Source organism: Phoca vitulina, unplaced genomic scaffold (genome assembly GCF_004348235.1).
Source record: "Phoca vitulina isolate PV1807 unplaced genomic scaffold, GSC_HSeal_1.0 scaffold34, whole genome shotgun sequence".
NCBI classification, from domain to species: Eukaryota; Metazoa; Chordata; class Mammalia; order Carnivora; family Phocidae; genus Phoca; species Phoca vitulina.
Window position 1 is genome coordinate 1,120,888 of NW_022589737.1, and position 15,061 is coordinate 1,135,948.

The 15,061-nt window shown below is 51.5% G+C and overlaps 1 protein-coding gene across 6 annotated transcripts in view; it reads left to right on the forward strand.

Annotated features, from left to right (window-relative positions):
• Nucleotides 1-15,061, forward strand: part of PKNOX2 (PBX/knotted 1 homeobox 2) — a 278,261-nt gene that overhangs the window by 249,382 nt on the left and 13,818 nt on the right. For all 6 annotated transcript variants that reach the window (XM_032426350.1, XM_032426347.1, XM_032426352.1 and 3 more), the window contains 3 exons: nucleotides 6,148-6,277; nucleotides 6,744-6,841; nucleotides 7,652-7,771. In XM_032426350.1, the coding sequence (XP_032282241.1) occupies nucleotides 6,148-6,277; nucleotides 6,744-6,841; nucleotides 7,652-7,771 (348 nt within the window). The remainder of the gene's footprint in view (nucleotides 1-6,147; nucleotides 6,278-6,743; nucleotides 6,842-7,651; nucleotides 7,772-15,061) is intronic.

The following is a 15,061-nucleotide window of genomic DNA, read 5'->3' on the forward strand; positions in this document are numbered from 1 at the left end:
CTTAACTCTGAGCAGTGATTTGGAGACTAGAGAGGAAGAAACCCAGAAACCCGTTGATGGGAAGCAAGACTTTAGACTTGCTAATTGGGAGAAGAAAGGCACAGAGTGAACCCAACTCTGAGATGTGGGGCTTGGCAGAGCAGATAGAACCCTATAGCTCTGCTAACTCTCTAAAAAAATAGGAAGCGGCCAGTGATTACACCCCTACCTGGGGCAGGTGGACTTGCCTACTGACCTACAGGGAGTTTGCATTCTCTAGATTAGCAGGAGGTCAAGGAGGTGGGGGACAGTCACCTCAGTCACCCCCTGGAAGTTCTGCCCAGTGGCCAAGCATCCACTTGGATTTGACCAGGGAGTTTTAAGGCTGGTGGGAGGAGGGGGAGGTGATCTATCCTGCAAGATCACCACTGAGATGGAAAGGGGGCACCCCTAGACCGCAGCAACAGGAAGTAGAGTTCTGGGAGCTACCCTGCCTCATTCTCACCACAGCCATCAAAGCTGTCCCTTCCACCATCCTAGCCCCGAGCGCTCCAGCTCAGGGTGCCAGGACACCATGAGGACCGCCCCTCCTGCCAGGCCAGTGAAACCTGAGCCGTTCTCTCCTTCCCAGAAGGAATGTTCCTTAGGAGTGGTAGCTGCCCCTTGTCCCCACAGGCCAGAAGTGCCTTTCCCTTGAGACTAAAGCCCCCAGCAGGAGCGGAACAGCAACAGGATTAGGTGGCTTGTTTACATGTGTTGGATTCCCTGAGTCTGGGAGCCCAGCTTTTCCCAGCCAAAGACAGGACTCTGGCCCTGCCAGAATGGAGGGACACTGCCAGGAACAGCATGTCTGGGGACAGGGGCAACCTCCCCACCCCTGTAAGACACACACACACACACACGCACGCACGCTATCCCAGGGCCAAAGCCGTCAGGCCATGCGTTTATTGAGCATCTATCATGCACCCAACACTGTGGTAGGCAGTTTGGGGGAATTCAAAGAAAGAACACTCTTTCCCTCAAAATATCTGCAACCAAAGCTAGGGAAAGAAGACACACGCATAAGAAAGAGAACCATTATGCTTTATGTCCAGTATATCAGGCCACCAGGAAGCACTGAAGGAGTCAAGAGCATGGGCCACGGGCATGCCCAGGATGAGTCCAGACCAAGCTTTCCAGCAGAAGTGAGACACCCCAGACCAAGTCCCCACCAGCCCAGGCCAGTTAGCCCACAGACCTGTCCTCCCGGGAGGCTTGGGGAGGTTTGGGGGAGAGCAATCTGAGCTGGTGGATCAGCAGAGACCCCTAGTGGCCTGGAGGTGGATGGCAGACAGCAGGGCCCCATGGGCTGTACTGCCCCCTCCAACTCCTACCCCTCCACCTGCTTACCAACCCCCCCCCCCCCACACACACACACAATAGATCCTAGGGAATGGCATTGGTTTTTCTAAAATCGTCAGTCGGAAGGACCGTTGCAGTGTCATCTAGTTCATGTCCCCCGTTCCACAGGCATCTTAGTAAGATAAACATTCCAGCTATTTCAAAATAACTTAAAGGAACATTTTTCTATCCGTCTTTGCCTTCACTCCTTCCTTTCTTCCTCCCATCAGTTTATTCCGGGAATTTCTTCCTTTGGTGGAAATTTCGTTTCCCCGGGCAACAGAAGCCCTTTCCCGATTAACAGTGAAGACTGGTGGCTCCAGGGACTGAGCCGGCTCCTCCCGGGCTGACATCAGACCATGAGGTCAGAGTTCATAGCCATAGTCCGTTCCTTTGTGCCACACACACCCCACCCGAACACCCTCCGCTTCCAAGCATGATCCCAGAACCTTTCACTTGTCCTTAGGAAGGCCTTCCTTTTGAACAAATCATCTTTTTTGTTGTTGTTGTTCCAAAATGAGATTTGGAGTAAAACTCACCCAGTGACCACCATGGCCGATGGCGCGAGGCAGTGAAGGCTTTGCAGCTGGTCCACAGGGTTTAGGAGGTGCGAGCTCTCAGCCGTTCTAAAGCTGCTCCCCTACCTTGCTCTGCCCACTTCAGAGAGGCTCTCTGCCTCTCTGTGTCTCAGAAAAACAGCACACAAGGATCGTCAGTGGGACAGCTTCTGGGAGGCCTGTGGAGCCCAGCTTGTGGGTTTCCATCCAAGTCCTGGGTCCCTTGGTCCAGGCCCAGAGATGTCATTCCCAGGAAACTCTAGGGAAGTTTTCAGTTTTAGGACCTTGTCCTACTGGGAAAGCAAATCTTACTACTAGAAAGTAGGAGCCCACACACACCCCAGTTTGGTGGGATGGCTCCACCAGGGAGGCCAGGCTTCCAGCAGTTTTCAGAGGCTTGGGGACACCACGGCCATTCCTGGTGGGACAAGGCAGAGTTCTTGAGCTAGATAACCAGCTCTGAGCCCCTGGTTCCTGGACAATTGGGGCAGGGATGTGAGACTCGGAATGCTGAAGAATGTCGCTAAAACCTGTTCACATGTGCTTCTCACCTCTTTATGGGCGCTAAGGAGCCTGGAAGGAAACAGCTCTGTTTGGGTCTAGACAGAGCATCATCCACCTGCTTGGGAGTCTGATAAGCCCCAAGAGGAAGCTGTCAAGAAGATAAAAATACTGAGTGCTTAGCCAACATTTTCTCCCCAAGGGGCTTCCACTGCTGCCATAGTAGCTCCTTCCTCAGAAAAGCCGTGGACTGTTCCCAGAGATTCAGAGCCCATCGTCTCTGTAGAGACAAAGGCTCAAGAGAGCTAGACCCACCACTCCCCCTGAAATGGCTGCAGTCAGGTCACAGAGCTCATTCAAGACAGGGTCGCAGCTCCCACTTGTGGGGCTTGGCCGGGGCCCGGGAATGTCTTCGGCGAGGAGGCAGGAATGAAGGGGGCGCGGGGTGAGGACTGACCACCGCGGCTCGGTGTGCAGTCCCAGCTGAATCTCCACTGCTGCTAAGTAAAGAACCCAAACAGCTCTAGGACCTTCTAGGACAGGTTTTTAAATCCTGGCTGTGCCAAACTCAGCTCCCTCATTGAGTGGCTTTAGCCAAAGGAAGTGGAAAGTGATTTATTGGGTGCTTACATGTGCCAGGCTCCCTGCTCTCATGGAGCCGGGATGTCTGACTCCAAAGCACATCTCTCCAAGCGAGCATCAGCGCTGCGCTCAGAGCCAAAGGACCTGGGTTCAAGGCACAGCTGTGTGACTCCAGGAAGTCACTTTGGTTCTCTGGACCTCAGTTCCTCTTCAGGCAAATAAAATCATTTCTCCCATAGTAGTGAGGAGATTAAAATGAAATAGCATGGTAAAAGAATGCTAATATTCGATGTGTGTAATAAATAGGTAGTTTCAGAGCCATTGGTCTTTGGAACCAGCCGAGGGCGGTTTTTACAAATACAGATCACAGAGGGTCTGGTTCAATGACCCTGAGACTCTGTCTTTGGAAACACGGCAGGGCTCAGGCCGGTGTGTGAAACAGCTCATATTTACAAATGTAGGGGATGGACATTATTTCCCCAGACCTCAGGGAGGCCCAGATTTTCCTTCCACTTTTTTGCCCAGCTAAGATGGGACTAGCCCTAGCTCTGCCCGTGGTCTCTGCCCGTGAACTTCGATACTCCATTCCTTTGCTGATATAAATTGGCTGCCTCTCGGCATGTCCCAGCCAACGACCCCAGAGTAGGAGAAGGTAGGAAAGAGAAGAGTCTGATCTAATGCATAAATTGCCTTTAGTTACCCAAACTCAGAACCTGGCATGGAGGCCAGCAAGACCACAGGGCAGAGAACCAGCCAGAGTGTGAATAAGCAGATGAAGTATCCAGGCGATAGCTCACCCTTCTGCCTCTGGCTGGCGAAAATGTGTGTTGGTTGAATCCCAAGGCCCACATCTTGTATTTATTTTACTGATTTCGCTTGTGTTTTCCTAACCTCGCTGGATACTTTTTTTCAGGGAAAAGGCACGTCTGGGGCAACTTTTTACGTTTGAAATTCCCAAATGCCTTTCCCTGATGAGGAGTACCTTGGCATGAATGATTCCAGACGAGAGATTAGTGAAAAGTCATTTCCATTAGTTTTAGGGTGAAAGGCATGGAGGGACGACACCCTCTTCTATTACATTTACCGTCCAGCTTTGCTTCAGCTTCAAATAATACCAGCATTGGTTTACGTCCTGTGAGAATGGTTTGCGGGGATGTCGGGACGAGGGCAGGGTCAATGTTAGATGGACACAGAGCTAAAAAACAGGCTTTGAGGGCTCCTGGATGTCAGCACTGGGCCAGACACATTTTATAAATGAGACTGAGGCTCCCAGAAGGGCCGGGATTTGCTGATTCCCAAGTCTATGGTCTTTCCTCTGTAGCCCATGCTGTCTCTGTACTTCTGGGGTTTGATTGTTTCACCTGTTCACCTTGCCTGCAGTAACTATGTACTGAACCCCTGTGATTCCAGGAGCACCTCGTAGCCCGGTTCTTGGCACAAGGTGGGTGTTCAGTATTTGTGGATGAAGGAGGGCTGTGTTCTAGTCCCATTGCTGCGAACCAGCTGGGGGCCTTGGGTGAGTCACTTGGGTTTCTAAGAAGCCTCAGTTCCTTATTTGTGCTCAGGGAGTTGGAATATGTGGCTTTTAAGGGCTCTTCCAGTTTTTAGGCTTCGGAAGGTGGGCCTCAACATTAGACTTGAACTGCTTGAGTGGGAAGACCAAGAGTTTGGCTCCAAGAAACTCTAGACCTTCCCTGGAGGCTGAAAGCCCAAGCTTCTCTCCCAGTCCTAAAACGAAAGTCAGTGGTGGTCTATTTTCTTGACTGTTTACCTGTCTAAATTCTTACAGCTCATGCATTATGACTCCAAGCTGTGTGCATGAGAGCGTCAGCCCTAGATGGTCATCAGACAGGTTACCTGGTTCAAGCCCTGTTTTCAGATGAGGCACTGTGGTCGGAGGCGCTCAGGGACCCAGGCCAGTCTCCCAGAGCTCCTTCCATGGCACCTCATTCGCCACCGTTCTTGCTTTCTCCAAATAAAGCCTAGAGACCCCAACCTCTCACACACCTAATTCTTTCCCCACAATTTCTCCCCGCCCCGAGCAAGCGCTGAACCCCCAGGCAGGGAGAGTTTACTGATGTTTCTCGGAGTTGCGACCAAGCTCCCTCCCCTTGTGCATGGTATGCGGAGTCCCTCCATATCAGGCCCAAGCACTTCCTGGCCCAGCTGTGACATGGCAATGACGAGGGGACCAGATTGCCAGGAAAAAATGCTCTTCTTATCTGCTTTGACTGCTGCAAAAACAAACTGCAAGGATTGTTTCCTGGGGAAAACAGGGGCTGGCTGGTTGACAGTGTGGGGCAAAGGAGGACTCTGTCTGCAGTGGGATTCTGTGTTGGCAGCCTGGGGAAAAGGAAGGAATCGATGAAATGTGCCAAAGGGTGGCTTGAGGTCGAGGCTCCTATGAGATGCCCTTAGAAGGCAGGTTGTAAAGAGGCTAGGGTGGATGTTTTTGTATTATTATTGAACAACGATTTTAGTAGCCACTGTATGCCAGGCACCTGAATTAGATGCTCAGGATACAAAGATAGAATGTTGGAGGCCACTTCTGTGTGGAGCTGGGTGTAATAAATAATGTGATATAGGTACGTGAGGAAGTGAGGTTCTCGGGGGGAGAGGGTGTCAGGGAAGGCATCTGGAGACATTTCAGTGTGAAGGGTGAAGAGGTGCTAGGCAGATAAAGACTGGTTCTTGGCCCTGGCCACACGTTAAAACCACTTAGGGAGCTTGTAAAACACCAAAGCCCTGGCCACACCCCCAACCAATGGAATTAGAAGAATCTCTGGGGTTAGAACCCAGGCATCAGTATTGGAAATTCCAAAGTGAAGCCGAAGTGGGGACCACTGGTTTATGAGATGATTTGTGTCTCAGGTTTCAGAAGAATGGAATGGCTAAGTGGATAAATATTGTTGGTTGGTTGGTTGGCTGGCTGGCTGGCTGGTTGGTTGGTTGGTTGGTTTTTAATATTGAGAGTTTATTCACTGCTTCTGGAAGGCCATGAGAATTGCCTTTCAGATTTGGGTCCTGGGAGGCTCAGGAAAAAGGGAGGAAGGAAGACAGGAAGGGAGAAAGGGAGAGGAGGAGTTTGGGGCTGTGGCTTCTAAGCATTTAGTGACATTGTCACAAACCACGCCTCCCTTACTGCCAGGACCTCCTGCAGAATTCCCCCAATTCCATGTCTGGAGTCTCCAATAACCCCCAGGGGATTGTGGTCCCAGCCTCAGCGCTCCAGCAGGGCAACATCGCCATGACAACCGTCAACTCACAAGTGGTGTCAGGTCGGTGCAGGGGATTATGGGGAACACCCCTGGGAGGAGAAGGGGTGGCCCCAAGGGGATTCCAGGGGGTGGGGGGGCAGGGTACCGTACAAACAATCTTAGGAAATGGGAGGGGTGCCCCCTGCCAAGGAGGGGCTTCCAGTTCAATTTCTTGACTGAAGTGTTCTGTAAGTTTATAGATGGCTAGCACCAAGGCCTGATTGTGGTATTTTGGAACAAATTTGGGTCAAAGTCTCATGAGTCTCTCAAAGACCAAGTAAAGCTGTCGTCCCTGCCCCCAAACACTTCCCACCAGAGGCTCTGTTCTCTGGACCCTGTTCCCACCCCATCACTCCCCAACAGGGGCTTGAGTGCCTCCAGAATAGAAGGTGTTTACATGGGAGTGCCAAGTGAGTTGGAAATCCTGCTTGCCCTCACTCCTACCCACCCCCATGGCAGGGGACCCAAAAACTGGTTGTCTCCTCAGGTGGAGCCTTATACCAGCCAGTTACCATGGTAACCTCCCAGGGTCAGGTGGTCACCCAAGCAATCCCCCAGGGAGCCATCCAGATCCAGAATACACAGGTGAGTGTGCGTGCACAGGCGTGTGCTCATGTGCACAGGTGGGGGGGTGGACAACCATAACTGTTTGCTCTCTGCTAGGCCCTTTACACAAGTGACTCACTTAATCCTCGTTATTCCTCTAAGAGGTATCATTACCCCCAGTTTACAGATCGGAAGCTGGGGGTCTGAAAGGCTTTATCAACTCCTGGGATTTCCCTACCCCTCAAGGTTATGTCAAAGGATTCTGCACCTCCTATCCCTGGTCTCTAGCCGGAGCCACTCTGTAGCTCAGTGGGATAGAGCACACACACAGGTTGGGGGAGGAAGAAGATCTGAAGTCAGGCCTGAGATGTGACATTAATTCTGTCATCTTGGATAAGTCACCTGACCTCCCCGAGCCTCAGAGCTCTTATCCACAGAGCGGGGATTAACACCACCTGCACGGAGCCCTACCAACTTCCAGGGCTGCTGTCAGCGCTAACCACGGTAATGGAGAAGAAGGTGCTTTGCAAACCGTAAACTAACCTAGAAATGCTAATAACTAGTGGGTGGTTTCTGGCAAATTTGTCTCTCCTCTACCCTCTGCATGTCCCCATTTCCTCTGTGTCCTCTCTCATCCCCTTCTCCTCTTCCTCCTTCTTCTCCTTCTCCCTGTCTCCCATTCTCTGAGGGACTGGTGCAGAGTGAAAGGAAAGGTGACCTCCCCAGGGCCCTAAGAATGAGTTGGAAAAGGGGGTTGGCAGCAAGAGCCTGCCGTCACTATGGCAACAGGTCCCTAGCTGCTGGCCCGCCAGGCTGCTGATGCTGATTTTTTCTCCACGTGCCCTGAAGGTTAACCTTGACCTCACCTCCCTCCTGGACAATGAGGATAAGAAGTCCAAGAACAAACGAGGAGTCTTGCCCAAGCATGCCACCAATATAATGCGTTCTTGGCTCTTCCAGCATCTCATGGTGAGTGTGCGTGTATTGGGGGTGTGGAGTGGCAGCGTGGGGTATGAATAACCCCCCAGGTTCCAGACTCTGTGGTCATCCTTGGATCTACAGAGGGCGTGGCCCTGGAGAGAGGCTCTCTGATAGGGATCCCATCTTCCAGAGGCCAAGGCAGAGGAGAGGGACCACTATGGACCCACTTTAGTGGGATCTAAAGCTGGGAGGCTCTCTGGTGCTTGCTGCTGCCATGAAGAAGTGTGACATCAAGTGAGGGAATGAGGACAGACATATTCTGAGGAGAGCTAAGGACTGGGCAAGTGTTTCAGGGACGGGGTGAGGTTCTGTGGGGCCAGGACGGTGGTTGCTGCGGGCGGCCACGCGCTCTCCTGCCCTTCTCCCAGGGAAGAAAATGTGGATCCTCAGCCAGGACTCTTCTGTTTCCCAGAGTCCTCACCACTGGGGTAGCAGCGGATGTGTCCCCTTTCCCCTGTCCCTCCGCTCAGAGCAGCCGGATGAGGCACCGGGCTGGGCAGCGGTGGCTGCGACCATCAGGTCTGGAAGAGCAGCCCAGGGAGGAATCTCCTTCCTCACACAACCAGCTCAGCTCTGGTGCAGGACAACTGCCTTCCTGAGCCTCTATGGCCATTTCCGTAAAATGGCGACCAAGCCTCGGGTATAAACGTAATGTCTATAAAGAGCCTGCTGTGTGCACTAACACGATAGCAGTTACGTGCTGTGTGCGGGGTTAGTTGCAACACCCAGGGCTGTGGTTGAATGTCAGGAATGAATTCAAAACTATAATCCCCTAGCATCATCCAAGAGTTGTAGCAGTAAATGAAGGCCAATGGCCATGTCTGGCCCGATTGTGAAGGGTGTGCATGCGTGCGCGCGCGTGTATGTGTGTGTGTGTGTGTGTGTGTGTACCCAGGGTGGGAGGTAGATTCTGGAAGCACCAGCAGGCTTCCCGCAGTCTGTGAGGTCTTGGCCTGGCATGGCAGTACCAAGATAGACCCATACAAACAAATACCAAGGGACTGTCTTGTCTTGGCCTGTGAGGAAGAACCAGGAGTAAGGGAAACTCTTTCTTCAGAGGGGATAGAAATCAAATGGATCGTGGGAATTAATCAGTTGGTCAATCAGCAACCCTTTATTTGAAATGGGAGTACCTCCAGAAGCCACGGAGCCTGAGCCTGGGCTGTGGTTCTCCGATACAGGCATCTTAGGGACTCTGGCCCAGAAGCGCTGGGCCCGCACACCCAATGAACAGGAAGACTTGCTCTGTGGTGACCGATGTGGGGCTGGGGCTCTGCCTCTCCGCCCCCAATATGTCCACCCCCCCCCCCAGGGTCTTGGGGCTGCCCCAGGGCTTTGCTGAGGAAGCACACTTTGAAAGCACCACCTAGAGAACAACCAGGAACCTAATTTGGAGAGAGGGGGCTGGAAGGCCGAGGGTCAAGGTGAGGGGAAGAGGTCGGAGAGACTCTGAGAGCCTAGTGATGAAGCCCGGGAGCCAGGGCCAGGTCTATCCTCAGGCCTCTTGGGAGCAGCTCTGAATCAGTGGCTGAAGATGGGGGCAGGGATGCCAGGCCTCCTGCCTGTTCTGGTTTTCCACACCGCCAGAGAGCCCCAGTGGCCCTGCGAGCCCGGTGTCCCTGCTACAGCTCCCAGCCCAGCCGTGGGAAGAGGGGCTCCCTGGGGAAGGATCTTCTGTGCGCTGGCCCATCACACCCAAGATGGGGGCAGGCGCTCCTCTCCCCCCCGCGCCCTCCATGGGTCCAGAGCTGGCTCCACCCACCGCAGCACAGTGATGTGTAACCACAGGCTGCAGGTGTGGTAGAAAGCTCATGGGCTCCTGCGGCGGCCAAACCTGAGCTCAGGTCTAGACTTTACCTCTGACTCTGTAACCTGGACACACTCACCTCTTGTGAAGAAAACCAGGAAGCAATGCAGCAATTGCCAAGACCCTGGCACACTGAGGTGTTTAATCAATGTTAGTGCCCTGTCCTTCCTGCCTCCCCTCCCCCACACCATGCATTTTTGACGACTGATGTGAACACACCCACAGCCTCACCTCTGAGGGGGAGAAAAGGCTAGGAGGGAGAAGAGTCTGCCAGACCAGTTCCCCCGCCCACGAGCCCAGGCCAGCACCCCGCACTGACCCCCATCACCCGTGCCGGGGCTCCTGCCTCAGCTACCTGCCACTCCCCACTTGCATCTTGCCCCTGACGTAAGTCTGAGCCTGAGACTGGAGGGTCATCCTATCAGCCCCTCCTGGCTGTGTCTGCCCTCTGACCTCAGACTTCAGTTCACAGGCTGCCCTCTTGCCCCCTCCCTGCTGAGCACCCCTCTATAGCTTAGGGTTGTTCCTTTCCACTCCGTGGCCACTGCCCCCTGGACAGGGGATGGCAGAGGAAGGTAGAGGTGGAGAAGAGAGAGGGGGAAGTCGCTGAGCACAAAGCAGAAGAGAAGGAAGGACCCAGATCAGCTCCACAAAAGAGACCGGGAACCATGGAGAGGGCTTGCTGAAAAACATGAGTAAGACTTTCTGCCCACACCCTCCCACCCGTGGACCCTCTCCAGCTCAGAGTGCACTCAGTGCGGATACTATTAATAAAGCACTTAACATTGGCAAAGTCCTCACCCGCTTAATGCCTTCCTCACAGTGGCCATCAGGAGAGGTCAAGGGAGTGACCCTCAGGCCTTTAAAAAAAAAAAGTCACAACTCAGAACTTCTGGACTGGGGAAGGAAGGGGATGGGGAGAAGTCCAGGCTCTAGGGACACAGCCTGGCACAGCGGTCCTCTGCAGGCCCAGGCTTGGCCATGGATCAGTCTGGCTACCCAGATATCAGTGGGTGCACAGGCCCCCAAACCCCAGCTCAGGAGAGGCTATAAAGACTGGGTAACAAGGGCACAGCAAAAAGAAGGCAGGCTTCGAAGCCAGACAGACAGGGGTACGAATTGAGGTCCTGCCACCAGCTGTGCAATCTCTCGGAGTCGATTTCTTTGAAAAAAGATAATACCCGGTGGCGCCTGGGTGGCTCAATCGTTAAGCGTCTGCCTTCGGCTCGGGCCATGATCCCAGGATCCTGGGATCGAGCCCCGCATCGGGCTCCCTGCTCAGCAGGAGCCTGCTTCTCCCTCTCCCCCTCCCCCTGCTTGTGTTCCCTCTCTCGCTGTGTCTCTCTCTGTCAAATAAATAAATAATATCTTAAAAAAAAAAAAAGATAATACCCATTTCCCACGCTTACAAAATTAAATGAGATAACTTATATAAAGAGCCAAACCTGGTACCTAGGCACATTTAAGAAATGTGAGTCCTCTTTGAACTATCTAGAACCGTGGACTAAGAGCACGTTTTTGAGACCAAGGCCCACAATTTGTGAAAATTAGAGGTGGATGCCTGACCTGTTGTTCTGATCTATAACATCTACTGATTTTTACCATCATTTAAACCTAAAAAACATCCTGCCGAGCACTGTTACTTACCTGTTCTGCGTATATATGTGTGAAACGTACATGTCGCATATCTCTGACTCAATTGTAAATTGCTCCAGAAAAGGGATCATACGTTATTCCTCTTACGTGGACCCTAAAGATTTGATTCCCAAAGTGTGTACCTTTATAGGATGTTATAGGTGTTGCTCCCAAGATGGGGTAAAGGAGTTTGGGAAAATCTGGGTTATACAAAGTTTAGCTCAGTTCTTGATTCTCAGTGTACTAGGGGCATTGTGAATTTGCAAGAGGGGCATGGTTTGAAGCTTTCCCCAAACATATTTTGATTAGTCGAAGCCCCCCTCCCCCACCTTGCTTTCACTGTCTCTTTGAGGAACAACTCTGAGATTGTAGCTCGTGGGAAATCTAACTCTGCAGTAACACCGTATGGGCATAAAGTAGCTGTTCAATTTTAGGAAAAAAGGGTAGAAAATGTATGAAAAAGTACAGATTTCAGTATCCAATGGATGTTCTCCTATCCTATCCAGTGCAGTGGGGACAACCCATGTGTTGATTGGCCAATTGGAAAAGTTGGTTGAAGAAAGGAACAGCCATTAAAAAGATACATTTTATTTTAATTTAGAAGATACACATATATATTGATTTGCTAATGTCTTGATAGAGGGCCAAGATCTTTCTCTGAGGAGAGGTTGTCCTTTTACTTGCACAAACCTCTCCTATAATAGAACATCTATAAAGTCCATCTTTATTTAACATTGGATAAGAACTTTGATGTCTGGGAAGTAACCTGGCTGTAGGATCTTTCTAGATTTTTGTTATGTATTCCAGCCACTTACATTTGTCCCAGAGGTCCTCACTACATGGCATTTTTGAGGAAATCAGAGTCTCAAGTCTTTCCAAAGCAGTCCAGTTAGTTTTCTTAGCAAGAATAACTTTCTTGTTGCACTTACATTTTATTGGTTTACAGAGTAACTACATTACATCATTACACTAACACATGTAACTGGCATAAACCAGTCTGGATACAAACAGTGCCAACTTCCTGATAAGCAGATAAATGGTCTAATGAACATTCTACACAGTAGCCTATTCATCTCGAGCATCCGGGACGATGTGAACGGCAGTGTCGTGGTTTGCGGAAGAAATGGAGAGCATCGTAAATCTACAGTCTCCGTTAGTAGAGATTGTTCAAACTTCTGTAGTGAATCCTAGTTTTTCCTGTTGTCTTCTTTCCCTCAGGGAGAAGTTAGTATTCTTTGATTCCTTTTGTCCCGTGTCTGAGGCTTCTTGTCACTTCCACTGTTGTGTGGCATTAGCAGCTACAGAAATGGATTCCGATGACAGAGTGTTCCTGAAGTGGGACTTAAACCCCAGAGCCTTTTCTGTCAGGCTGCAATGAGAGTGGGAAGGTTTCATCCATTAGCTGCTTGCTCTGGGGTCCCTGAAGAATCCCGGGATATTTTCTTGCTATTGCATTTTTGGCTGAAAGAGGCCAAACCCCTGCCGGAAGCAATCACTCCCCAGCAAACCCAGGCTGGGGGAGAACCCCCGCAGAGGGTCCTCTTCACAGAGGATGGAAGGAGAGGGCTACTCTTCCTGCCTGGCTTCTGCCCCCATCCCCTCTGCTCCGGACCCCAGCGCCCCTCGCCCTGGCCCCATCATTCCGCTCATTCCCATCCAAAATATGGCTGATCTCTGTGTCGCTGCCACCAAAGCACGGGAGCAACATTACAATATTACAGAATATTACAGAATATTCTCTGCATGTGGGGAAATCCCAGAGAGGAAACCAAGCCCCAGCAGGTCCCGCCTCACATCAAAAGAGCCATGGCATTCGCCACTGCGCGGGGCCGGATTCATGCACCATCTCATATAAGCCACCCAACCAGCAGAGGAGCTGGGTACTACTATTGCCCTCATTGTTTTTTCAAAGATTTTATTTATTTATTTGAGAGAGAGTGAGAGAGAGAGATCACGAGCAGGGGGGAAGGGTAAGAGGGAGAAGCAGTTTCCCTGCTGAGCAGGGAGCTCGATGTGGGCGGGGCTCGATCCCAGGACCCCGGGATCATGACCTGAGCCGAAGGCAGATGCCCAACCAACTGAGCCACCCAGGCGCCCTGTTATCCTCATTTTACCAGTAACAAAACTAGACTCAAAGAAGGGAACACATTCCCCAACATCTCGTGGGATTTGAACCCAAGTCTGTGGCGCCTCGGGGCTCTAGTTCCTCACCCACAATGCTCTGCATTGACCCAGGAAACCAGAGCAGCTCTCGACTCCCACGCAAAGTCTAGGTGAAGCAAAGGGGACCCCCAGCTCTCAGCAGATGCTGTCAGCGGAGGCTCTCCATGGAGACACAGAGCCCTGTCCTGGGAAGGGGGCAGGAGAGCTATCTGCCAGCCCTAGTTTTCAGATATGGTGAGGCCGCCTCACCATCCCTCCCTTCGCTCTCCCTTCTCCAACCCTCACATCCTCAGTGCCGGGATGGCGTCCGGCCAGCGTCACAGTTGTACCCTGCTCGTCCACCCCGCCTCGCGCAGCTGAGGGCCTGGCTCCAGCGCCCTTGTATGAACTCTGCGGCTGTCACAAAAGCCGAGCGCACAAAATGCACCGGGGGCCTTCTCTCTGTGACTTTTTTTGAATTGAAATATAATTCACATACCACCATCCACCCTTTGTAACTAAAGTCAGAGATTTTTTAGTATATTTAGAGTTGTGCCATCATCCCCACTGTCGAATTCCAGAATATTTTCATCCCTGAAAGAAATTCTGTACCCCTTAGCTATCACTCCCCAGCCCCTAGAAACCAGTAATCGACTTTGGGTCTCTATGGATTTGCCGATTTCAGATCTTTCACATGAATGGAATTTATCATACATGGCCCTCTGTGAGTGGCTTCTCTCACTTAGCAGCAGGCTTCCAAGGTTCATCCGTATTGTCACATGCTTCAGGGCTTCCTTCTGTTTCATGGCAGAACGGGATTCCACTGTACGGACACTCCACACTTTGTTTATCCACTCATCAGCCGGCACACGTGGGCTCCTCCCCGCTGGGGGATGCCGGCTGCCGCACACCCGGGTACAGCGCGTGCCCTGCCCGTGGGCTCCCGGCCAAGGAGGGTGTGTGGACGTGAAGTCCAGCTGGTTGCCTCTGTGCCTTGGTGTGATCTTCAGCGACTCAACAAACATTCTTTGTGTGTCTTGCTTGCCACCTTCCCTGTGCCTAGCATTGTATTAAGCCCCAAGGACCTATACATCGATCCCTGTCAGAGACCCACTTATGGGATCCATCGCCAGCTGACTTGGAAACAGGGATGTCTCTTACAAACAGAAAGAGTGTGGTCCACGGAGCGGGCGTGGTACAGGGAGGCAGGCTCTGGATTTGAGTGTCGCACCCCTTCTTACCTAGCCAGGGGACCTGGGGCAAGTTGCTGGACCTCATCGGGTCTCAGTCTCCTCTGCTCTAAAATGGGAATCACGATATCCAGCTCATAGCAGTGTTGTGAGGATGGAATAAGATGAGTGTGAAAGTATTTTGTCCTGATCCAGACACAGCTACTGTTGCAAATGCTTCCCGTCTCACTCCGGGAGTCCCCGTAATCTGCCCTGTCTCAGAAAAAGCTGAGAGAAATCTTGACACTTCTTGGGAATCTGTGGGGAAAAGTAAGAAAACTTGAAAAGCAGAAAAATAGCTCAGAGAGACTTAGAGAGACAATTTTTGTTCCAGAATATCTTTTTTATTTTATTTTATTTTATTATGTTACATTGTCTGCTACTTTTTCCTTTAACTTTGTCACATGGTCTGAAATTCCACTCATTAGAGATCCACTTAAAAGTACCCAATGCCTGTCAAAAACA